The sequence below is a fragment of the Equus asinus genome, chromosome 29 (assembly GCF_041296235.1).
Source record: "Equus asinus isolate D_3611 breed Donkey chromosome 29, EquAss-T2T_v2, whole genome shotgun sequence".
In the NCBI taxonomy this organism is placed as follows: domain Eukaryota; kingdom Metazoa; phylum Chordata; class Mammalia; order Perissodactyla; family Equidae; genus Equus; species Equus asinus.
The window spans coordinates 17,957,540-17,985,219 of NC_091818.1; the positions used below are offsets into that span (position 1 = coordinate 17,957,540).

General features: G+C 34.7%; 1 protein-coding gene across 1 annotated transcript in view; it reads right to left on the bottom strand.

Moving 5' to 3' along the window:
- Positions 1–27,680, bottom strand: part of CCDC7 (coiled-coil domain containing 7) — a 432,318-nt gene that overhangs the window by 330,260 nt on the left and 74,378 nt on the right. The window contains exons 7-9 of the mRNA XM_070500835.1: positions 24,493–24,554; positions 23,359–23,415; positions 4,855–4,930 (exon numbers count right to left, since the gene is read on the bottom strand). Of these exons, the coding sequence (XP_070356936.1) occupies positions 4,855–4,930; positions 23,359–23,415; positions 24,493–24,554 (195 nt within the window). The remainder of the gene's footprint in view (positions 1–4,854; positions 4,931–23,358; positions 23,416–24,492; positions 24,555–27,680) is intronic.

Sequence of the window (27,680 nt, forward strand, 5' to 3'; positions counted from 1 at the left end):
TAGATTATTGAGCCATACTCCTACTAACAGGAGTTGAAATTCTTTCTCGTTTCTGCTGTTATCACAGTGATGCGATAAATTTCTTTTGATATAAGCCTCCTTGAGTATATTCCTTTCTCTGGGGTAGATTAAAAGAGGTTTGCTTTTTTAGGGAAATATAAAAGAGGTATAATAAGGTATACATTTTTGTTGTTATTATTAAATAAACTCTGCTAAATTGTACTTGAAAGTAGGCAACTCCTATTTACTAGCATTTTAAGATTATTGATTATACTACATCTCTGTCAAGACTTGATATTAGAAAACTTTTACTTTTTGTTAAACTGATAGGGGAAAAAATATATTGTTGCTGTTTTGCTTTGCCACTTCCCTGACCGAGCATCTCCTAACATGTTTATTGGCCACTGTTTTGTCTCTTCCTTAAGTTATATATATATATATACTTTGCCTATTTTTTGAGGGCTGTTTGCCTTTTTTATGGAATTATATATTATTGTCATTCCTTCTTTCTATTGTATATGCACAAATATTTTCTCCCAGTCCAGTGTTTATCATTTAACTTGGTTCATTTTTGAACAAGGTGTTTTTAATTTTGATAGAGCCAGATGCCTTCCATATATTTATAATTTTGTTTTCTTACATTTTGGTCTGTAATCAACATTAAATTTAGTTTTTTGAATGATGTGAAGTAAGACTTTGTCATTATTCTTTAGCCAAATGCCCTTGCCAGTGCCCTAGTTGGCCAATTAAATTCATTCAAGACTTTGAATTTACCATGTTGGAGCTATGGTGACTTCACCTTTGACATAATCTAACTACCTGTGATACATGTTCCTGGGCTAAAAAACAGTTTGGAAGACAAGACAGCCTACTATCCTTCCTTCTGACTCCTATGCCTCCTTATAAACATCATAATGGATTTCTTAATAGGCCTGCTTTCCTGTCAGGAGCACACATGATTCTGGTGATGTACAATGTTGTCACCAATGTTGCCATCCCCAAGACTGGACACCAGCTCTCAGCACTCTGTTCCCCAAAGAGGTCTTATGCCTTCACAAACCATCCTACAATTCAATCTTTAATTACAGTCCCAATTTGTCCCATAATTGAAGAAATAAATTTTCAAGGTCCTCTGGGTCTATGCTTACTAGCCCATTTCCCACTACCCACGGACCAACAGCTAGACAATGTTATTGACCAGATCCTGAAGAACAGGTCTATTAGGTCCCCCAAAGACCAGCATGATTGCCCTATCCTGCTGCTCTATAATTCATGCATAATAATAAAATACAATCATTTTTTCCTATATGTTATCCTATATTAATGTGGATTTCATCCCATTACATCTGCTCACCACTGGGCAGCTCAGAAGTAGATACCACTGCTATTTCTGGGAACTCCCCTTCCTGCACCCCTCTGAATCAATATAGTTCCTGAGAGAGCTTACATAACCATAAGCCTTTGACTAGAATTGACTGGTCCATAAATGGGCACTTTTCTCTATCTGTAATAATGATTTTCTCACCTAGGACTATTAGACTTGGGAAATTCAAATACTATCCCTCAGAATGACTAAAACTGAAGATTAAAGCTTAGGAATTGTCAGCAGTCATGGCTTCCCACCCATGGGCAAAAAATAAATGAAGAAGAAAACAGAAGGAATGAAGAGGTCTGCGATAGGAGAAAATGAAGCTCACACAGAGAAAAACAATATCTTGATGATGTTCAAGTTCTAATTTATACTTGTTTCTGAGATTGAGCCATACTGCTTCAATACATTCAGTGAGAGGCTCAGACTCTTTATAATAAAATCTGTCTTTTGCTCAGACTAATTTTAGTTGGGATTTTGTCCCAAAAACTCAGTCACATGGTGGAATTTTAATAAATACAGGACGTCCTAAAAGCTTTAGTGTAGTTCTAAGCTCCACTGACTTCAGAAGTAGAAAGCTACAAACTTAAAAAATTAAACATTTGAAAGTTTAATTAATTCCATTTCCTTTACATAGTTTTGTGAATTTTGAACAATATAGTCATGCACCTCATAATGATGTTTCAGTCAACAATGGATCGCATATAAGATGATGGTCCCACAAGATTAGTGCCATATAGCCTAAGTGTGTAGTAGGCTATACCATCTAGGTTTGTGTAAGTACATTCTATGTTGTTCACACAATAACTAAATCTCCTAACCATGCATTTCTCAGAACATATCCCTGTCGTCAATGCATGACTGTAAATTAATTTTGTTTTAGTAAATCTGATTGAATATGGAAAATGCTGACCCAAACAAAAAATTTTAACTGAAAAAAACCTTTTAAATTATTATCCAAAAATTTTTAAGTAAGTGCAAAAGAAATATCCATAATCAAATTTTGAAATAGTGTTTTCTGAAAAGTTGTATCTGTATAGTTCTGAAGTTATTAAAGCTTAAAACCCACTAAGACTTTTGCCAAACCCTGTATTTATTTTAACAGAATTTTAAAGGATGTAACTGTAACAAGTTGTTAAATGGAGGGATCAACTGAGACTCTAAGCCCCCAGTATCACATATCAAAGTAATAGGTGAGACATATGACCATTAGCACTTGAAAAAAAAAGTAGGCAGTCAAGACAGAGCACTAAAACCTTTCACTGACACGGACATTATAAAAAGGTCAGGAAAGAAGACTTAAAGAGCATTTCTTTGCAAAGAGCTATTGGGTGGCTTGAGTCCTATCCAAACCATTAAGGGAGGGATAGATATGCTTGCCCTTATCTCAAGCCCCAGTGAGAGGCACCGTAAAAAGAATCCTCAGAAAACCTGGTGTGTGTTATCTGCAGTTATGGCGAAGGAAGGCAGTGACAGTGGACCTTTCCTGTATACCTTAGCTTTCTTCCCTCCGTTCCCAAACACATGGAAAACAAAAACTACAACTAGTTAGTGGGAAAAGAGGTAATGAAAGAGAAAAGTTAACCACAGCCCCAGCATGCTCAGCTGGAGTAATAGGGTGGGGCGAGGGGAAGAAAAGTCTTAACTTCAAATGAAAATTAAAATATTGATTGTAATATTTGACATGGAATTGTAATTTTCCATTTAGGAGAGTGCTTATACAGTAAATGTAAATTAATTATTATCTAAGAATGATCAGAAAAGTCATTGTACTGCCCTAGTTTTAACCAGGGGTGGGGGAAAATTTAGCCCCAATTAGCAAAAATAAATGAACGCAAGGTATCCAAAAGAAAGCTGCTGTGTGATTTCATTCTATAAGACACGCTTTTTCAACACACCAGTTGTGTAACTAATATAACCTAACCACCTGAAAGACTGGTAGATCATCCACAGTGGCATTCAGGATACTTCTTGCTACACAAAGAAACATACAAAGCATATTCCAACCAGAGAATTGTAGAAAGTTTATTCTGGATATAAGACAATTCAATTTGGAAATCCTCTCCTTTATAGTAACCACTTCAGCTAGTCCACTGCTTTCTGTTATGCCCAGGAGTTCTAAAACCACTTATAACTAGCACCAACAGTCTAATATAAGAAGCTAGAATAAATAATAGTCTAGATGTCTGCTTTAATACTCTGGTCCAGTGGAAAGAATACTCATGGAAACCAGCCTCCTACTTTAAGAATGCTCTTAGAACATGTTAAAGCTTTCACCTGACAAAGCTGTGCAAGTTCTGACCCTACCCTTCCGATAAGGAGGATTCTAATGAGATAGAAGGGAAAAAAGTGAAACAGGGCCTAACTCAGTTACGTCCCAATACCTGACCACCAATTAATGCAAGCCATAAGTCCTTTATTTCTGTTTTTAGCAGCTGCCCAGGATATCCTTTATTTCACATTTGATCTGTTACTCTCTTCTATTCATTCTTAATCACTGGATTTGATAATTAGACATTCTGATCATGAAAAATTTCCTAATTTTCAATGTTGACTCTAAACAAAATTTTTTGAAAACACTGTTATATGAACTTTTATTAATATATGTTTTATTTTAATTTAAAATATTTAAAATAAGAATTATATGAGTTTGCAAAGAATTATAACTAAATGAAAAGTATATACACAAACTACATTTTGAATTGTAATTTTTTTTAATTTTTAAACATTGTGGTAAAATAACATAAAATTTACCATCTACATTTCTAAGTGTACAGTTCAATACTGTTAAGTACATTCACATTATTATACAACCAATCACCAGAACTCTTTTCATCTTTTAAAACTGAAACTCTATACCCATTAAACAACTCCCCATTTCCCCTCCCCCAAGGCCCTGGCAACCACCGTTCTACTTTCTGTCCCTATGAATTTGATTACTCTAGCTACCTCATATAAGTGAAATCATACAATTTTGTCTTTTTTGACTGGCTTATTTCACTCAGCATAGTGTCCACAAGGTTCATTCTTGTAGCATATGTCAGAATTTCCTTCCTTTTTAAGACGGAATAATGTTCAATTATATGTATATATCGCATTTTCTTTATCCATTCATCCTTTCTTGGACACTTGGGTTGCTTCCATCTCTTTGCTACTGTGTATAATGCTATAGTGAACATAGGTATTCAAGACCCTGATTTCAATTTTGGGGAGTATATACCCAGAAATGGAATTTCTGTATCATATAGGAATTGCATTTTTAATTTTTTGGGAAACTGACATACTGTTTTCCATTGTAGCTATAATACTTTACATTCTGAATGATTAAAATTTTAAATTTTAGAGCTATACACATCATAAAAATTGACGTAAGAACATTAAATATTTTTAACAGTGGTCTTATTTTCTTCTCTATGTTTCTAATTTTTCTAAAATAAATGTGTACTTATTTTTATAATTGGAAAAAAGTCATTTTAAAAGCTTACCTCGTCAACATATTTGACTGTTTTTCAAATATTTTCAACATGGCATTCAATCGATTAGGCAGTGAATAAGAAGTTTCTATTGAAAAAAAGGAAAACATTTAAAGGTATTATTAATGACTGAAGCTACACCTCTATGCTGATATAACTCACTGCTATATGTGTGAGAACTAGACAAGCATAAATAAGAGACAGCAGGGTCACATGAACAGTGAAGGAACAAAATGCTTATAAGAATAGTTACCATGTTATTAAAATACCAATTATGTGCAAGTCACTATGCTACTTTACATTCTCTTAATCCTCAACCCAGAAATGAAGATATTGTCACCATTTTCAAATAGAGAATTTGAGGCTAAGAGAGATGATATAACTTGATAAAAACTATGCATCTAATAAGTGACAAAACCGGACTGAGCTCCAGGATGTGTGACCTCCTTATGCTATAGCACATAAGAGGACTCTGGGATGCTAAGAGAGAACGATTTGGTTGCTGCTCCTAAGTCAACAATGTCTATGGGAAGAATATGACAACCCTGGTAAGTTTTCCAACTGAATCAAATAACTGTAAAGGTTACCTAAGATGCTACTTAAAAGAGAACCATCAGAATGAGGATACATAATAATCAATAAAGTTTCAAGGTAATAACACAAGACTCTTCAATCTTGTACACAAAAAGCATATGAGAGAAGACAGTTTCTGCACTAAGTTTGGTGCTAAACAAACAAAACATGATATGTACAAAGAAAATGTTAAATAACATGGAAGCATACCACAGTCCCTAAATATCAATTATATTTTTTCTATTCCACATGCCAAAAGAGTGGTATGGAAAATATAATAAACGTTTAGGAGCTGAGAAGAGAAAGGAGGAAGATAGAGATAAACTAAGCCTTAAAGAATGGATAGACTGTCATTGGAAAGAAAAGAGGAAAGGCAAACAATATTAAGCAAAGACAAGAAAAGTGGAAATGTGCAACATATATCAAGGGGACCAAATAAATCAAGTATATCAAGAAACCAAGTACACCAGCGAATTTGCTTTGGGAGGGTCAACACTCCTTAAAGAATCAAAGAGTATGCTGGGAGAAGCCAGCTTTGGAAGAATCAAATTTAGAATTTTTTATAGGCAAGAGAGAGTAAGGTGCTTGCATAAAAAAGCAATATAGTGTAGTAAACAATATTTTAAAATTAATCTGATAATAGCTTAGGACACGATTTAAAATTATGCCCTGAATATAGTAAATGATTACAAAGAACATCAACAGTTATTTCTGTTACAATTTGAAAATACAGTTCCCAGGAGCAGAAAAGGTCTTGCTCTGGACTAAATGTTTGTAGTCTCCTAAAATTCATACATTGAAACCCTAATCTACCATATAATGGTATTTGGTGATGAGGACTTTGAGAGGTAACTGGATCACGAGGCTCATGAGTTTGCTCCCTCTCTCTCTGCTCTCCATCATTGGAGGACACAGCAAAAAGATGGGCAACTGCAAAGCAGGAAGGCTCTCACCCAGACCTGACCATGTAGGAATCCTGATCTTAGGACTTCCCAGTCTCCAGAACTGTGAAAAATTAATTTCTGCTGTTTAAGCCACCCAGTCTATGGTAATTTGTTATAGCAGCCCAAACTGACCAGGACAGGCCCCTACCTATGACTGTACTAATTTAGGAATTTTAACTCAGTATCATAGAATGTACAGATGGGAACATTACACTTTCATTACTAGGCACAACAGCTTAGAGAATAATCGAAATGTTCTTTCTCAAGTTCTCAGTATGAATAATTTAAAAACAGAAGAAAAGAGATAAGGATATCTATTATTACAGATCCTCTTCCAGAGAAGCATACTCCTGGTTGGCAAGGTGGCCTACAATGTAATTTTGAAGTAGCTGAAATGGTAAAAGGAGATTTAGTTGTTTGCTGTGTATTGTGGGGGGAGGAGAACCTCTTTTCTCTCTCTTATAAAAGCTGCAGTATTTTAATAATGAACTAATAAAAATTATTAATAATGAATGCATACTATTTATCAATGGACAGTTTTTTCCTCTTTGGAAAAGGTCTAAGAAACAGCCAGCATCTAGGATGCATATGCATAGATGGATTACAAAACTGGGAGAGAAATGTACACAAAGTGCTTTTATCTTGCTTTATTACTTAAATGTCAATGAAAACGTACCTAACCATTTGATGTAAAATTATCTTATTCTTTTTAAAGCTCCATAGTGGGGCTGCCCCAGTGGCGTATTGGTTAAGTTCAAGCACTCTGCTTCAGAAGCCCGGGTTTGTGGGTTCAGACCCTAGGAGCAGACCTACACCACTCATGAAATCAGACAAAAAAAGGAAATAAAGGCATCCAAATTAGAACAGAAGAAGTAAAATTGTGACTGTTGGCAGCTCACATGATACTATATATGGAAAACCCTCAAGACTACACCAAAAAAACTGTCAGAACCAATAAATGGATTCAGTAAAGTTGCAGGATACAAAATTAATATACAGAAATCTTTTGCATTTCTATACAATAATAACAATCTATCAGAAAGAGAAACTAAGAAAATTGCTATTTACAATTGCATCAAAAAGAATAAAATATCTAGAAATTAATTTAACTAAGAAGGTGAAAAGGTTATACTCTGAAAACTTAAGATATTGATGAAAGAAATTGAATATGACACAAATAAATGGAAAGATATACTGTGCTCATGGATGAAAAGAATTAATATTGTTAAAATGTCCGTACTATCCAAAGCAATTTACAGATTCAATGCAATCCCTATCAAAACACCAATGGCATTTTTCACAGAACTAGAACAAATAATCCTAAAATTTGTATGGAACCACAAAAGATCCTGAATAGCGAAAGCAATCTTGAGAAAGAAGAACAAAGCTAGAGGTATCACACTCCCTGATTTGAAACTATACTACAAAACTATAGTAACCAAAACAGATGGTACTGGCACAAAAACAGACACATAAATTAATGGAAGAGAATAGAGAGCCCAAAAATAAACCCACACTTATATGGTCAATTAATCTACAACAAAGGAGGCAAGAATAAAAAATGGAGAAAAGGCAGTCCCTTCAATAAATAATGTTAGGAAAACTGGACAGCTACATGCAAAAGAATGAAACTGGACCACTTTATTACACCATATACAAAAACAATCTCAAAATGAATTAAAGACTTAAATGTAAGACCTGAAACCATAAAACTTGTAGAAGAAAACATAGGCAGTAAACTCTTTGACATCATCTTAGCAATAATTTTTTTGGGTCTGTCTCCTTAGGCAAGGGCAACAAAAGTAAAAATAAACAAATGGGACTATATCCAACTAAAAAGCTTTTGACAGCAAAGGAAACCATCAACAAAATGAAAAGGCACCCTACTGAATGGGAAAAGATATTTGTAAATGATGCTTCTGGTAAGGGGTTAAGATCCAAAATATATATTTAACTGATACAAATTCAATATTAAAAAAACAATTAAATTAAAAATGGGCAAAGAATATGTCTGAATAGACATTTTCCAAAAGAAGACATACAGATGGCCAAGAGACACATGAAAATATGCCCAACATTACTACTCATCAGGGAAATGCAAATCAAAACCACAATGAGATATACCTTTACACCTGTCAGAATAGCTGTTATCAAAAAGACAACAGAGGGGCTGGCCCTGTGGCACAGCGGTTAAGTTTGTGCACTCCACTTTGGCTGCCTGGGGTTTGCCGGTTCAGATCGAGGGTGGGGACCTATACACTGCTCCTCAAGTCATGCTGTGACAGGCATCCTACATATAAAGTAGAGGAAGATGGGCACAGATGTTAGCTCAGGGCCAATCTTCCTCAGCAAAAACAGGAGGATTGGTGGCGAATGTTAGCTCCGGGCTAATCTTCCTGGAAAAAAGAAAAAGACAACAGATAATCATTAGTGAGGGTGTGGAGAAAAGGGAACCCTCATGCACTCTTAGTGGGAATGTAAATTGGTGCAGCCACTATCAAAAATTGTATGGAGGTTCCTCAAAAAATTAAAAACAGAACCACCACATGATCCAGCAATTCCACTTCTGAGTATTTACCCAAAGGAAAAAAAAAACACTAATTTGAAAAAATATATGCACCCCTATGTTCATTACAGCATTATTTACAATAGCCAAGATATGAAAGTGTCCATCAATAGACAAATAGATAAAGAAGATGTGGTATATATACTTAATAGAATATTACTCAGCCATAAAAAATAATGAAATCTTGCCATTTGTGACAATACAGATGGACCTGGAAGGTATTGTGCTAAGTGAAATAAGTCAACAGAGAAAAATAAATACCACATTATTTCACTTATATGTGGAATATAAAAACAAAACAATTAAACAAAGAAAACAGAAATAACTCCACCAATACAGAAAATAAACCAGTAGTTGCCAGAGGGGAGGAGGGTAGAGGGTTGGGCAAAATAGGTGGAGGGGATTAAGAGGTGCAAACTTCCCGTCATAAAATAAATAAATCACGGGTTGTGATATACAGCATAGGAAATATAGTCAATAAGATTGCAATAACTTTGTATGGTGACAGGTGGTTACTAGACTTACTATGGTGATCATTTTGTAATGTACGTAAGTGTCAAATCACTATGTCGCACACCTGAAACTGACATAATACTGTATGTCAACTATATTTCAATTAAAAAATAAAACAAAGGCACAGGTCCAATTTGTGGCCTCATTGCTATTCAGCTGGTCTACTTGTCTATCTTTATACTATACTTTATATACTTTACTTATACTATATAATAATTATAGCCTTATAATAAGTCTCCCATCTTGGAAAATAAAATTTTTAAAAATGTCATTCACTAGTATCCAAAAAGATGAACCTCCTAGAGATAAATTTAACAAAACATTACAAGACCTTTTCTCTAAAAGTTTCAAAACCTTGTAAAAACAAAATAATGAAGATCTAAAAATGGAGATATAAAGTATTTTCATGTAATGAAAACCTCAATGATATTGAGACGTCACCTCTCCCCAAATTGATCTATATTTCCAACAAAATCCCAACAGCTTATTTTGTACAAATTGACATGTGCCTCTAAAATTTATATGGAAATGCAAAGGACTTAGAATAGTCCAAACAACTTTTAAAAGGAACAAAGTTGCAAGATTTACACTATTTTATTTCAAGACTTACTATGGAGCTAAATGAAATGAAGACAATATGGTAATGGCATTGAGATATACATAGAGTTAAATGAACATAATAGAGAGTGCAGAAACAAAGCCACACACATATATTCAATTGATTTTCAACAAGACTTCCAAGATAACTCAATGGGAAAAGGATAATCATTAAATGTATGGTGCTGAAACAAATGGAAAAAGAAAATTAATCTTGGCTTTTACTTCAAACTATTCACAAGAAATAATCTAAAATAGATCACTGACTTAAATGTAAAAACTAAAACTATAAAACTTATGGTAAAAAAATGTCTTCATGACATTGGGATGGCAAAGATTTCTTAAATAGAACATGAACAGCATGTACTATAGGAAAAAATCATTAAATTAGACTTCATAAAAATTAAAAATTCTTTCACGTCAAAGGACTCCATTAAGAAATTAAAAAGCAAGTTGCAAACTGGGAAAAATATTAACAATACTGTTATCTAATAAATGGGCTATCTCTAGTATATACATAGAATTCCTATAGGTGAATAATAAAGACAATCAACCCTATTAAAAATGAGCCAAAGTTTGGGACAGACACTTCACAAAAGAAGATATCTGAATGGTCAATAGCCACATGAAAAGATGCTTAACATAATTAGTCACCAGAGAAAAAGCCTAATGAGATGCCTCTACATAGCCAATATAACGGTTAATAAATATTCAGTAAGTACTCTGATGAACAATTTTAAAGTCATAAAAAATTGCCAAATTATAACCTTTAGAAGAAGTAGGATTTTTACTAAACACATTATTATCTTTACAGAATTTCTAGTGCTGTAAATAGAGAATGATTGTTAGAAATACAACCTAAAAATTATAACATTAATTTCTAAGGCCTACTTATTTTTTAATATTATCATCTGTCATCTTACTCCTTGAATATCTAGTTAAACTTTCACACAACCCTAATTCTGTGGCCCTGAGGGAGTCCCATTACTTCACTACAATTTTCAGGGGCTCTATAGCCTTACTTCCCCATGCTTCTGCCTCCATATTTCTGAGCCCACACATGCTGCTTAAGTAACTCCCCAAATCAATCTAAGTATGAAGCCTAGAGACATTTTTTGTGAGTTTTAAATCTTAGCAGAAAATTTGGGACAACGTGAAGAAAATTACCTCTCAGGCAATAATTTATTCACTTAAGTGGCTCCACCCATCCAAACCTGATTTGATATTTTTTCTTCTTTCATCTCCGTAGAATAAATACATATTACAAGAGTCTACAAGAGTCTCATTCCAGCTTAAGGACACACATGCGTTGAAAGTAAAGGAATGGAAAAGATACTCCATGCAAATGGTAACCAAAAGAGAGCAGAAGTGGCTATACCTATATCAGATAAACAGAATTACACTCAAGAACTGTCACAAGAGAAAAAGAAGGTCATTACATAGTGTAAAGAGATTATTTTATCAAGAAGATATAACAATTGTAAATGAGTATATGCTCAACATTGAGCACTTTACATTTAACATAAATATTAACAGAACTGAAGGGAGAAATAGACAGAAATACAATAACAGTAGGGGACTTCAAACCCCATTTTCTACACTGGATAGATCATGCATGCAGAAAATTAACAAGGAAACAGTAGACTTGAAACACTATAGACCAAATAAACCACATACACAGAACATTCTATCTAACAGCAGCAGTATATACATTCTTCTCAAGTACACATGGATATTCTCCAAGATAGATCATATGATGGGCAACAAAGGAAGTCTTAAAATTTTTAAGAATATTGAAATCATATCTAGTATCTTTTCTGATGAAAATTAAAATGAGTAACAGGAGGAACACTAAATAACTCACAAATATGTGGAAATTAAACAACACACTCCTAAAAAACACTAGGTTAAAGAATAAATCAAAAAGGATATCAGAAAGCATCTTGAGACCAAAAAAAACACAACATACCAAAACTTTTAAGATTCAGGGAAAGCAGTGGTAAGAGGGAAGTTCATAGCGATAACACCTACAATAAGAAAAATAAAGATGTCAAATAAATGACCTAAATATAAACATCAAGTAATTAGAAAAAGACACCAAAGTTAGCAGAAGGAAGGAAATAATAAATATAGAGCAGGAATAAATGAAAAAGAAACCAGAAAGACAACAGAAAAAAGCAAGGAAACTAAGTGTTGGTTTTTTGAAAAGATAAAATTCACAAACCTTTAGCTACACTAAGAAAAACAGAGAAAGGAATCAAATGGACAAAATTAAAATAAAAGAGGAGACATTACAACTGACAACAGAAATACAAAGGATTTTCCAACAAAATGGATAACCTAGAAGAAATGTATGTATAAATTCCTAGAAATGTACAACCTATCAAAATCAAAACATGAAGAAATAGAAAATATGAACAGACCAATAATGACTAAAAAGATTGTATCTGTAACTAAAAATATCCCAACAAAGAAAAGGCCAAGACCAGATGGTTTCACTGGTGAATTCCACCAAAGACTTAAAGAAGAATTAATGCAAATCTTTCTCAAATTCTTCCGAAAAAAAAAAGAAGAGGAAAGACCACTTCCAGACTCATTTTATGAGGCCAGCATTACCCTGATACCAAAGCCAGATAAGGATGCTATGAGAAAAGAAAACTATAGCTCATACTCCTGATAAATATAAATGCAAAAATTCTCAATAGAATATTGCAACTCTAATTCAACAGGATATTTTAAAAAAATCATACACCATAATCAAGTGGAATTTATCCCTGAGATGCAAAGAAGGATCAACATAAATAAATCAATAAATGTGACACACCATATTAATAGAATGAATGGTAGAAATCAAATGATCCTCTCAATGGATGCAAGAAAAAGTGTTTGACAAAACTGAACACCCTTTCAACATAAAAGCTCTTGACATATTGAGAATAGAAGGAACATATCTCAACATAATAAATGACATATATGATAAACCCAGAGTTAATTTCATAATCAAGAGTGAAAACCTGAATGTTTTTCCTCTAAAATCAGGAACAACACAAGGGTGCCCACTCTAACCACTCCTATTTAACATAGTACTAGAAGTCCTAGCCACAGCAATTAGGCAAGAAAAAGAAATCAAAGAAACCCAAATCAGAAAGGAAAAAGTAAAACTGTCTTTGTCTGCTAGACACAATCTTATAGACAGAAAACTCCAAATACTTCACCAAAAATCAGTTAAAACTAATAAATAAATTTAGTAGAGTTCCAGGATATGAAATCAACATAGAAAAATCAGTTGCATTTCTATACACTAACAACAAAATACCTAAAGAGAAATTAAGAAAATAATCTCATTTACAATAGCATCAAAAACAATAAAATAACTTTACCCAAGGATGCAAAAGAATGAACTTTTTAACAATTTGAAAACAAAATTAAGGAAACAATCCCATTTTCAATAGTATTAAAAAGAATAAGAATCTCAGAATAAACTTAACCAAAGAGGCAACACTAGCACACTGAAAAACTATAAAATATTGCTGAAAGAAACTAAAGAAGACACAAATAAATGAAAAAACATCCATGTTTATAGATTGGAATACTTAATATTGTTAAACTACAGATAGTATCCAAAGTGATCTACACATTAAACACAATCTCTATGAAAAATCCAAAGGCATTTCTTGCAGAAATAGGAAAAAATTTCTAAAATTCATCTGGAATCTCAAGGGACCCTGAATAGCCAAAATAATCTGGGGAAAAAAAAAAACCAAGTTGGAAGCCTCATACTTCTTGATTTCAAAACATATTGCAAAGCTATAGTAATCAAAACAGTGTGATACTGGCATAAAGATAGAAAAATATTTCAATGGAACATAACAGAAAGCACAGAAATGAACCCTCACATAAATGATCAAATGATCTTTGACAAGGGTGCCAAGACAACACAATGAGGAAAGGACAGTATCTTCAACAAATGGTATTGGGAAAACTGGACATCCACATGCAAAAGAATGACATCGGACTCTTACTTTACACAATTCACAAAATTTAACTCAGGATAGGTTAAAGACCCAAACACAAAACTTAAAACTATAAAACTCCTAAAAGAAAACAAAGGGGAAAACCTTCTTAACACTGGATTTGGCGGTAATTTCTTGGATATGACACCAAAAGCACAGTCAACAAAAGCAAAAATAAACAAAGGGACTACATCAAAATTAAAAACGTCTGTGGATCAAGGGAACAGAGTAAAAAGATAACTTATTGGATGGGAAAAGATATTTGCAAATCATGTATCTGCTAAGGGGCTAATATTCAGAAAATATAAAGAACTACTATAATTTAACAACAAAAAACAACTTTATTAAAAAATGGGCAAAGTCTTGAATAGATATTTCTCCAAAGAAGATATACAAATGGCCAAAGAGCATATGAAACAATATTCAACATTCAGCATTCAACATGATTTCTCTAATCATTAGAGAAATGCAAATCAAAACCACAGTAAGATATTACCTCACACCCATTAGGATGGCCACTGTTAAAAAGCAGAAACTAACAAGTTGGAAAGGACTTGAAGAAACTGGAAATGTTCTTCACTGTTGATGGGAATACAAAATAGTGTGGTGACTATGTAAAACAGTACGCTTTTTCCTCAAAAAATTAAAGAATTACCATATTAATCAGCAATCTATGGGGCCGGCCCAGTGGCATAGCGGTTAAGTGTGCATGTTCCACTTTGGTGGCCCAGGGTCCGCTGGCTCGGATGCCGGGTGCAGACATGGCACTGCTTGTCAAGCCATGCTGTGGTGGGCATCCCACATATAAAGTAGAGGAAGTTGGGCACAGATGTTAGCTCAGGGCCAGTCTTCCTCAGCAAAAAGATGAGGATTGGCAGCAGATGTTAGCTCAGGGCTAATCTTCCTCAAAAAGAAAATCAGCAATCTACTTCTGGGAATAAATCCAAAAGTATTCAAAGCAGGATCTAGAAGAGATATTTGCACATTCATGTTCATTGCAGCATTATTCACAATAGCCAAGAGGTGTAAGTAATCCAAATGTCCATTGATGGGTGAAAGGACAAAGAAAATGTGGTACATACAGACAACAGAATGTTATTCAATCTAAAAAAAAAGGAAATCCTGTTTCATGGTACAACATGGATGAACCTTGAGGACATAAGGCTAAGTGAAATAAGCCAGTCACAAAAAGACAAATAGTGGTGATTCCACTTACAGGCAGTATCTAAAGTAGTCAAACTCAGAACAGAAAGTAGAATGGTAGTTGTCAGGGGATGGGGGAATGGGAAAATGGGGTGTTGTTTATTCAATCTGTACAGAGTTTCTATTTTGCAAGATGAAAAAAGTTCTAGAAATCTGTTGCACAACAATACGAATATAGTCAATACTGCTGCACTGTACACTTAAACATACTTAAGATGGTAAATTTCAGATTATGTGTTTTTACCACTATTAAAATTTTTTAAATAAATTTTTAAAAATAAATACATGGGCTTTTGTTTCTGGTCAGGCATATAAAAAGCTTGGAAGTCGCCACTCAGTTTTAACAAGGAAAAAGCTGAACAAACTAAAAAATCAATAACTGTTCATGAATCCATAAGAGAAGTAAAGTCACAGGGCAAACTGCTGTCCCCAGAACTAGAGAGACTGACAGGTGAATACAGAGAATCACAAAACAGCAGAGCAGTAGCCCATTAACTGCAAACTTTGTGGGAACCCTTGTAGGAAAATCTGAATTATAATTGACAAATTGCTAAAGAATCAGTGTGGGCAAGTCTGAGAGAGAGAAAAACTACATGGGGTCCCAGTCATGGCGGGGGAGGGGGGGGCACACTTTTCCAAGTTTTACCTCCTGAAGCTCTAACAGGTTCTCACAGTGAATGTCAAAGAAAACTCACTTTGGACTTCCAGCATGGGGAAGGGAAAAAGAACCATTTTGAAATACGTCAGAGTATCCTGTTCTTTTTAACGAGGTCTACCTGAGGAGAAACTATTTAACCAAAGTCTAACCTTCTGGGGTTTTATCAGAGGCAGACTGACCTGGGAGAAGAAAAACTACCCAACTCCAGGGAGCTCAACCCTTCCACATGGAGGAAGGAAACTACACAACTCCAGCCCACTTTAGCCATCCTGTCCCACTGAGAAGCACTGGTAAAGTTCACATCCAGGGGCACAGGTTCACCAAAAGACTGAGACCTAATCACAGGACTATAGAACACTTCCCTTCCCCCTCCCGCAACTTACCACCAATTTAATAAAGGCTTATTCACAGCACTTCCTTTTACACAGTACATCACTTCCAGTTATCAAGAAAAAATTACGAGATACATTAAAAGGCAAAAAAACACATTTTGAAAAGACAGAGCAAGCACTAGAACCATACTCAGGTATGGCATGGATATTCGAATTATCAGATTCAGAATTGAAAAGTACTATGATTAATATGCAAAGGGCTCTAGTAGATAAAGTAGCATGCAAGGACAGATGAGTAATGTAAGCAGAGAGCTGAAAACTCTTAGAAAAAAACAAAAAGAAATATTAGAAATTTAAAAAAGTAACAGAAATTAATGCTTGTGAGGAGCTTATAATAGACTCGACATGACTGAGGAAAGAATCTCTGAGCTTAAGGATATCTCAAAAGAAACATCCAAAACTGAAAGCAAAGAGAAAAAAGAAAGAAAAAAAAAAAAAACAGAGAATACTCAAGAACTATGGGACAAATACAGAAGATGTAACATACATGTAATGGGAATACCAGAAGAGAAGAAAGAGAGAAAGGAACAGAATAAATATTTGAAATCATGAAAAATGATAATTTCCCCCAAATCAACGTGAGGCACCAAACCACAGATCCAGGAAGCTCAGAGAAGACCGTAAAGGATAAACGCCCCCAAAAATCACACTTAGGCCTATCATTTTTGAACTACAGCAAATCAAAGATAAAATCCTGAAAAAAGCCAGAGGAAAAAAAACACATTAAGTATCAAGGAGTAAAGATAAGAATTACATCTGACTTCTCAGAAACCATGCAAGCAAGAAGAAAGAGGAATGAAATAAAGTACTGAGTGAAAAGCTATCAACCTAGAATTCTGTATCCTGAAAAATTATCCTTCTAAAGTGAAGGAGAAATAAAGACTTTCTCATAAAAACAAACTGAAAGAATTTGTTGCCAGTGGACCTGCCTTGTAAGAAATGTTAAAAGAAGTTCTTTAAAGACAAGGAAAATGAAGTAGGCCAGAAACTCAGATCTATATAAAGAAAGAGCATCAGAGAAGGGTAAGTGAAGATAAAAAAAAAAAAGTTTTGTATTTTCTTATTTTTAATTGATTTAACAGATAACAGTTTGTCCAAAATAACAATAGCAACAATGTATTTTATTATGTATGCTTATGTATGTATATATACATATGCATATTTATCCTTATGTATGCATATGTATAAGTTAATGAATAACAACAATAATATAAGGGGCAAGAGTAAGGAATTAGTACTATTTTGTTATTATCAGGTACTCACACTACCTGTGAACTGTTACAGTGTTATTTGAAAGTGGACTTGAATTAGTTGTAAATGACTATTGCAAACTCTAGGGCAATCACTAAAAAAGTTAAAAAAAAAAGGAAGTATAACTGATATATGATAAGGAAGGAGAAAAAATGGAATCATAAAATGCTCAGCATATAACATCAGTATCATGGTGGCACAGAACGTCCCTCATTTTTTTCCCCCTCTTCAATAACAAAACTTCAGTACCATTAACGAAAGGTGCCTCTGTGGGAGTTGTGAGACCCAGTGCCATATGCCAAGGGACCCAGGAGGAGTCTTATCCCCATGTTCATTGGGTAACAGGCAGACAGACCTTGGTATTAGCTGTGGAACCTACAGGAGACTGTGAACCACTTCTGGGCCCTTTTGGCTGTGGTCCAGCAGTGGCTGCAGGAATGCTGATTTGGAGAGTCAACTACAGACAAGAAAGCTTTTGTGAAAGTACAGTATTCCAGAGGAGAAGTTCCAGCACTCTCCTGGAGAAAAAAAGTACGTGTTTGTATGCATTGGAAGGGGTCAGAGGATCAGCTTGACTTGTTGGCATCACTCCTCCCCCAAGGCAGGAGAGTTTAGAGATAAATGAAATGGTCTGTGATTTTTCTCACTGGAGAAAGGTAGAGCTAGTGGACGAACACCCAGCTTCCCCAGCTATGCAGGACACTGCCAAGGCAAATCATTTCTCTCACAGCATCTTGAGTATTTAAACACGATATCCATGACTAGGGGGAGGAAGCAGATCAGGAAATCATCACACAAGATCCCCATAGGGCATTAAAGGGACCCTCAGTTTCTGCTGAGTGTCTTCTGAATTCCATCAGGAAGCCTGCCATGAGCCAGGGGAAAACCCCACCCACAGATTCCCCCAATGACACTCAGGCCTGTCCAGCACACTACCTGCCACCCATACCTCCTCCACTCTGAAGCCAGCTCACTGTGCACTGCATAGAGTGTCAGCAAGAACAAGCGCTGGTAGACAGGGAGCATGCACAGAAAGCAGGCCACAGTCTGCAGGCCAAGGAGAGAGCACAAACCTGAGCTGTAACGCCACTCTCGGGAAAACAAAAGAGACGCAATCAGCATTCAGTCTCGTGTGTTGTAGGATCAAGAGAAGGCATACAAGATTAAGAACTCTGCCACAAGAGGAAGCAAGAAGCATGGAGGAAATGTATCCATATAAGGTCTGAGGAAGTCTCAAATCTCTAGCAGGGCTGACAGAAAGTATTTCTTGCCTGAAGACAACAGTAAAGATTGGAGGAGGTGACTGCTACTTTAAATGTGAAGACAGCAACTCCAAAGAATGTGAAATCAAGGAAACATGACAGCAGCAAAGGATCACAATAATCTTTTAGTAACCAAAAATAAACAAGTGGGACTACACCAAACTAAAAGGTTCTGCACAGCAAAGGAAACCGTCAACAAAATGAACAAGCAACCTATCAAATGGGAGAGAATATTTGCAAGCCATGTATCTGGTAAGGTGTTAATACCCAAAATAAATAAAGAACTCACACAACTCAATAATAAATAAATATACAACCCAGTTAAAAAATGGGCAGAGGATCTGAATAGACATTTTTCCATAGAAGACATACAGATTGCCAATATGTACATGAAAAAGTGCTTAACAACACTCATCATTAGGGAAATGCAAATCAAAACCACAATGAGATATCACCTCACACCTGTTAGAATGGTTGTTAGCCAAAAGACAAGAGATAACAAATATTGGCAAGGATGTGGAGAAAAGGGAACGCTGTGCACTGTTGGTGAGAATGTAAATTGGTGCAGCCACTATGGAAAACAGTAAGGAAGTTCTTCAAAAATTTAAAAATAGAACTACCATATGATCCAGCAATCTCACCTCTGGGTATATATCCAAAGGGAATGAAAACAGGATATCAATGAGATATCTGCACTTGCATGCTTATTGCAGCATTATTCACTATAGCCAATATACTGAAACAACCTAAGTGTCCATCAATGGTTGAATGAATAAAGATAATGAGGTATATACATATACAATGGAATATTGTTCGGTCATAAAACAGAGAGAAATGCTTCCATTTGTGACAACAGATGGACCTTGAGAGCACTATGCTAAGTGAAATAAGTCTGAGAAAGAAAGATACTGTATGATATCATTTACATGTGGAATATAAAAAAGCTGAACTCATAGAAACAGAGAGTAGAATGGTGGTTACTAGAAGCTGGGGGTGGGGACAACGGGGAGATGTTGGTCAACATCTGGAGTACAAACTTCCAATTAGAAGATGAATAAGTTATGGGAATCTAATACACGTCATTATTCTTACAGATAACAATATCATACTATATATTTGAAAGTTGCTAAGACAGCAAATCTTAAAAGTCCTCACCACAAAAAGAAATAGTAATTATGTGACATGATGGAGGTGTTAGCTAACATTAGGGTGGTAATCATATTGTAATATATAAGTGCATTAAATCAACACATTGTACACTTTAAACTTACACATTATTATATGTCAATTATATCTCAATAAAACTGAAGAAAAAATAGAATGCTCAATTAAATCCTCAAAAGGCAGCCAAAGAGAGAAGACAAAAATAGGAACAAAGAACAAAGGCAACAAATAGAAAACAGTAACAAATATGGTAGACATTAATCCAACTATTTCAGTAATCACTTAAAATCAAGGTCTAAATGCACCAATTTAAAAATAGAGATTGTCAGAGTGAATCAAAAAACAAGACCAGATATATATTGTCTACAAGAAAGAACCTTCAAATTCTCATTGCTGGTGGGAATGCAAAATGATACAGCCCCTCTGCAAGACAGTTTGGCAGTTTCTTACAAAACTAAACATACTTTTACTATACAATCAAGCAGTTACACTCCTTGGTATGTACTCAAATTAGTTGAAAAACTTACGTTCACACAAAAACCTAAATTTATAGCAGTTTTTTGTAATTGTAAAAACTTAGAAACAACCAAGATAGCCTTCAATAGATGAACAGATAAACAAACTATGGTACATCCATACAATAGATTAGTACTGAGTAATAAAAAGAAATGAGGTATAAAACATGGAACGACACAGAGGAAACTTAAATGCATACTGCTAAGTAAAAGAAAGACTGCATGATTCCAAATATATGACATTCTTAAAAAGGCAATACTATAGATACAACAAAAAGGTTAGTGGTTGCCAGAGATTCAGGTGGATGGAAGGAAAGATGAATACGTGGAACATGTGATTTTCATGGCACTAAAACTCTCCTACAATATAATACTGTAATGGTGGATACATGACATTATACATTTGTTAAAACCCATAGAACTGCACGACACAAAGACTGAATCCTGTGTAAACTACGGACTTTAGTTAATAATAAGTATGAATATTGGTTCATCAATTTCAACAAATATACCACACTAATGCAAAATGTTAATAATAGAACAAATTTTGTGTGGGGATAGTGGGAAGAATGGGTATATGGGAACTCTCTGTACTTTCTGCTCATCTTTTCTATAAACCTAAAACTTCTCTAAAAAAATAAAGTCCATTAATTACTAAATGAAGCAACATCAAGATTAAATGGTAGTTTAAAAAGAAAAAAAACAAGAATGGAATACAAAGGTAGCTTTTGTCTTATTGATTAGGCTGTAGAATCTAATGGAATTTAGAGAATGAGGAGGGAAGAAGAAAATAAAGTTTGGCTGGAGAAGATGAAAGGGGATACTTTAAAGAGAAAAAGAAAGTATACCAGTGAAAGAGCAATACTGAGAAAGAGTAGATCTATACCAGTGGGGCCCAGGGACTGAGGCAGCTGCCATGGGAAAAGATACTTAGGAATTTGTAAAAGGGTTTTCTCCATGTTGTGCAATGTAACCCTGTCCTCTGCTTCCCTTAAAAATCATGATGAACCCACATGTTGACTGCAGCATTATTTACAATACCCAAAATATGGAAACAACCTAAATGTCCATTAATGGATGAATGGATTAAAAAAATATGGTATATATATTACAATGGAATATTATTTAGGCATAAAAAAGAATGAAATCTTGCCATTTGCGACAATATAGATAGATCTTGAGGCCATTTTGCTAAGTGAAATAAGTCAGAGAAATAAAAATACCATATGATCTCACTTATATATGGAATCCAAAACAAACAAACAAATACAACCCAAGAAAACAAAAATCAAGCTCATAGATACAGAGAACACATTGGTGGTTGCCAGAGGTGGGGGTTGGGGAGTGGACAAAATGGGTGAAGGGAGTCAAAAGGTACAAATCTCCAGTTATAAAATAAATAAGTAATGGGGATATAATGTACAGCATGGTGATTATAGTTAATAATACCGTACTGCATATTTGAAAGTTGTTAAGAAAGTAGATCCTAAAAGTTCTCATCCCCAGAAAAAATAATTCTTTAACTATGTATGGCAACAGATGTTAACTAGACATGATCATTTTGTAATACATACAAATATCAAATCATTATGTTGTATACTTGAAATTAATGTAATGTCTATCAAATATACCTTCAATTATATAAATAAATAAATTTGTTAAATTCATGAGAAAAATTTCTATTATTATATTTTATCCTTTTGGAACTTGGTTTTATGGTTGGAAGATGTGTTCCATTGGCCTATATGTGGGCACAGAGACTTCTATTTTTGTCCACGATGAAACATCAGGGATCAGAATTACCTCTTCACCTTAAACCAGTTAAAATCTACACAAGAAATATATGAAACAGCAATATTCAAACATCAGAAAACAGAAAGTGCAAGGCAGTAATCCATGACAGAAAGAAAACAAGAAGAAACAAGAAGAAAACAAGAAGAGTCTCCAGGCCACAACATAAGGAAGGGGAACACAAACAGAGTCTACTGGTCTCCTTAAGTTCAGAGACAAAGTTTAGAGTTTGGAGAGGCCAAAGCAGCTAGAATTCACAGGGCACAGTACTAGAGAGAAGACAGCAGCAGAGACTGAGAGCGAGCTCCACAGATGTACAGAGGGTTCCCACTGATGTAGAGAGAGGCTTCCAACATTCACTCCAAAGCTCTAGATACTACCCCACCAAGTCAGTTAGGGCTCTCCTGGATCAGAAGACACTTTGGAACATGAGAGTACTGTAGAATGTATAGCTGTCCCTGGTTTAAGCACAGCAACATTAGGGGTAAAAGCTGAAGTTGAAAGAGGGCAGGATTCCCATCAACTTTTGCCAAGCAAATCTTATTTTCCACTTTCAAACTGTACTCCATAGCATATATTACATGATTGTTTTAAAATTTTCTCCAGTGTTAAGACAGAAGCAAGGTAATTTCTCCCTTCTGTTGACAAGTAGTCAGAAATTTGACATACTAGTTCTAGCAGCTCTTTATATTCATGAACTGTTACATACTCAGTTGCAGACAGAGCATTAAGTCATAGTAACAAAATCAACAAATGATATCTTAAGTTTACAACTGCTCCACCTCAAGCCTTGCCACCCCTTCAACATTTCAGTAGAATATTCGAATCACAACTAAAAGTCCTCTGTTTCGAGTGATATCATAGTACTCCTCAAAAATCAGTCTATTTTTGGTAGCATGTACCCTTAACTTGGAATTTCAATACTTCCTTGATAGCCAGCTCAATTATATGGCTCCAAACTCCAGGGAATCTATGTTGTTACCTTAGTAATTATTACTTTATAGAAAATTATGGAAATCAATGCACTCAACAGAGGTTATTAACACAACAATACTTAAATGAGTGGAAACTTACGTGGCTCACTTGCAGAAACATCTACAACTTCTTCACTTGAGTGGGTTTTTATGAATTCTGAAACAATAGTGAATTTGTCATAAGTTTCAAGTATCAATTATATGTATTGAGTTTAAATTTCAGAGTTTTTATCTTAAGAACTCATTGAAGAGAAAGAAGACTCAAAAAAAACAATAGAGCTGCAAACACTGTAGATCCTCCCACTCAGGCAACAAGTGGTAATATCTGTAAGAATGTGTGTAACAACTGAGTCACGTGAACTCATCATTTTCTCAACAAAACTTGTTTTTCCTCTTATATTCTCTTAGTTAATGCTACCATCACCTAATCTCAGTTCCTTTCATATCCAATCACCAAGTTTTGCCAGTTTTACCAGTAAATATTTCTCAAATCTGCCCCTTTCTTCTCATTTACCTGTGGTCTAATATAAGCACTTATCACACATCTAAGATACAGCAATAACTTTCCCTTCTTATTCTCAGTACCCAAATCTAGCTCCTACAATGTGGCCAGAAAAATCTCTTTAAAATTAAGTCCAATAACATCTCTTTCCTACAAAAAATCTTCAATTCCCTATTGTATATGAAAAACCAAATTCCTTAGCACAGCATCCAATCTCTCTGACAAGGCTCTCTCCTACCTTATCCCTACCTATTGCTTGATACTCTAACACCATTCCAGTTGTAATTCTCTATTCATGCTATTTGTTCATGCTATATTCTCTTCTTACAAATATCTGCATTCTTTGTTTGACTAAATCCTACTTATCCGTTTAGGTTGCATAAAATCTACCTAACTCCCTCAGGTTGAACAAATTGGCTTCTTTCTGTGGACTCTGCAAATTACACATACTTTTAGCATGCATTACACTATATCAAAATTCCACAACATGTGCTTTTGTCCTTACTAAGTTGTGGATTTTATGGGGGTCACAACCAAGTTTTATTCATTTTGTACACTCCCAGAACCCAAAACATAACTTTATTGAAAATATAAAACTCACTATTGAATATCTTTTAAAATTTACTATTGTATAATTTTTATGGCTATAAATTTTAAACTATAAGTCTCAAAGTGGTAATGTATTTAGGAAACCCTAATGCTAAATGCTAAACATGTATAAAATATTATCACCTTCAATTTTCTGCTTTACATGTTCGTGACGTTGTACTGCATCTGATGGCTTTTCACTATCTCTGTTAAAATTTCAATAAATAAAACATTTATTTATTATCAAAGAATAAGAATTTAAACTACACTTAAGAACTAGAACACATGCTCTAGAGATAGGCAGTTTGTAAAACAAAATGTAACATATTCTTAAATATTATTCACAGACATTAAGGTAAGTTAATTAGTAACAAGTAAATAAATATAAAAATAAAACTAGGTAATTCTATGAATTCTATATATTGCATGAACATAATTAGGTATACCAACAACATTAACAACAAAAATAGCAAAAGTAAATTGGGTAAAAATATGAGATTTCTTTTTACCAATGTATTATTAGTGGTGTAATCATTAAGAGCACAAGTTCTAGAGTCAAACTGCTTGGCTCAAAACCTGCTCTACTGACTTACTAATTATGTGACCTTGGGTAAGTTACTTAACCTCTCTGAACTTAATTTTCTTCATCTGTTAAAATTGGCGACTTAGAGCACCTATCTCATAAAGTAGTTGTAAAGATCAAAGAATACATGTAAAGTTACTAGGAAAATACCTAGCATACATCAGACACTTAAATTTCAGTTATTAATATTAATATATAATCTAAATCTACTTTTGTGCCTCACAATATGTAGCTCAAGTGAATGTAGCTGAACCTCTGGACCAAGATCTAGTTATGCAGCACCCATTGGAGCCAAGTCAAGTACCAATTCTTTCATTCCTTTCAGTCTAGTCATTGACAGACAGAGATATCAATAAAGTAATTGCATAGTAAATAGCAGTCCCTCCTAATTATGAGTACTTCTTATTTTAACACTATAAAATAAAAGTGTTTTGTATATGTTTAATGCAAAATATGGCTGTTTATAAATGCAAAATTTTACTTCAATAGGTTACTGTGCCAGATATGGCTCAGGATAACAGAAAAACAGAACAAATCAGTTGGAGTTGATTTAACTCAGATATTCACAAAAATTACATATTTATTTACTGTTTATTACATGTGATAGGAAATACATAGATGTGTGACTGCTTCTGATCTTGAAATAACAGTCTTTCAGGGAAGACTTCATGAATGATAAAATTAATAGATTATTATTAATAAATTTGTAATGAATCATTAATTAATTCATAATAAAAATTACTAAATGTATGATTCACTGCCAAACAATGGAGAACAAAAAAGAAGTAACAAAGGAAGAAATAACTGTAAAACAGGGTTTCTCAACCTCAGCACTACTGACCTTTTAAATAATTTCCTTATTGTGGGCAGAACTGACATCTACCAAGAAAGTGCCAGCAGCATCCCCCTACTCTTGAGTTGTGACAACCAAAATGTCTACAGACAAATATCCTGTAGGGCTCAAAATAGCCCTCATTTGAGACTCACTGCTATAAGGAAATAGCTCTACCATGGCACTCGGTCAACATTATACAGGTCCACATAAGCTACATAGGCAAGGTTTGACAGTGGTCAGACCGAAATCTTAGCAGAATGCCCTGCAATTTCTCCTGGAGAAAGAGAAGAGAAGCCTGGTGGTAAGTCTCCATGAGGCAGTTTCTCATTGCTTTCTTGTGGAAGACTGACACAGCCCATTTCTCATCTATCTCCCCAATTTCAGTTGACTACAGAACTTTCTATCCCTCTTTTCCTTAGAGCACAGTTGAAGGCTCCTGCATAAATCTATAAAGCTGCACAGCTGTAGTTTAGATTTTGTTTCTACACAGCAGAGCAACAAATCACTTGTCTGGTCTGTCATCTGGTCCCTGCTGCTTCGTGTACTCCTATGGAACTAGGAACATCAGCAGCTGACACCATGCTGATCTTGCTCTTGCTGTCTGTGAGTAATAATGCTTTATTTGTGTCCATTGTCTCCTTACCGGCCTAATATATGGAAGTATGACAAGCCAATCTCATGGCTACCACTGTGCTGCTCTTTTGGACTGCATCACTGCTTGACAATCACGTAAATAAAAGCACTGCTTAACAAAATAGTTTCTCAGATATAACAATGAAAGGAGATAGAAAATACCAAGGAAATTTAGTTGAATGAATTGGGAAAGAGTTGGGCAGATTATGAAGTTTATGAAGATTACGAATCAAATATACTAAAAAATAAATTTTGTTCATGCAGACCTCTCCCTGGGAGAAAAAGGGCTGATATTCATACAGATATTCAAACAGTGGTATGACAGTATCATTGAAATTCTCCTGATCCAGTTGGTAAATAGCGCTACCCTGAGCCCTTCAAGTGTATCCAACTGCCCTGGCACCTCAATCTTCCCAGGATCCAGCACCTAAAGAAGTAATCTTTGGCACAACAAACAGTATGCAGCACCCTGCTCCCGTGCTAATATCTATTCTAATTAGTTGGTGCTCATATTATCTTGGTTCTTCATATTTTTGGTATTTTCACCAGGAACAAGACGGTGCATGCATCAAGAATATAGATTTAAAACACACACACACACAACACACCTTTTTTTCTCTAGTACAAAAGAAACTTACAAAAGGAAAATTATAACTTGGATGGAAAATAAAAGCAGAGTGGAACTAATACCATTGAATAAAAAGTGAATAGACTAAGAGGGCTGACATCAAAGCAATGGACAAAAAAGTATAGCAAGCCAAGGAAATAAAGCTATACTAAGTATTCCTAATAAACCTGGTAAAACTGAATTATACATGTTTTCCTAAAATATCTGACACTGTAATAAAATAGTTTCTTGTACTCTATATGGCTGGCTAGGGGTGATTTTATGAATGATTCATTACAATAGATGGAGTACTAAAAATAACTGTGGAGCTAAACTGGAGAGAGACAACTAAGTACTACAGAGACATCTTATTTTAAATTCATGATTTCAAGTAGGCTTTAAATATCACCAGGTAATTAAAAGATACCCTAATCCATTCACTCCTCCACTTAATGACTATTGAAAATCCTCATCTCTCTCCTCGCCTCTCCTATCCTATCCTCATTCTCAGCTGACGATCTTTCTACTTCCCTGAGAAGACTCAACCAATCAAAGGATGATTTCCACAGGCTCCTACACCACATCTGCCCTCTATCAACATCTGCACCCTGATACTCTGCCTTCCTACCTAGTTTCATAAATGAATTATCCAAGCTCCTATGCCATCTTCTCTC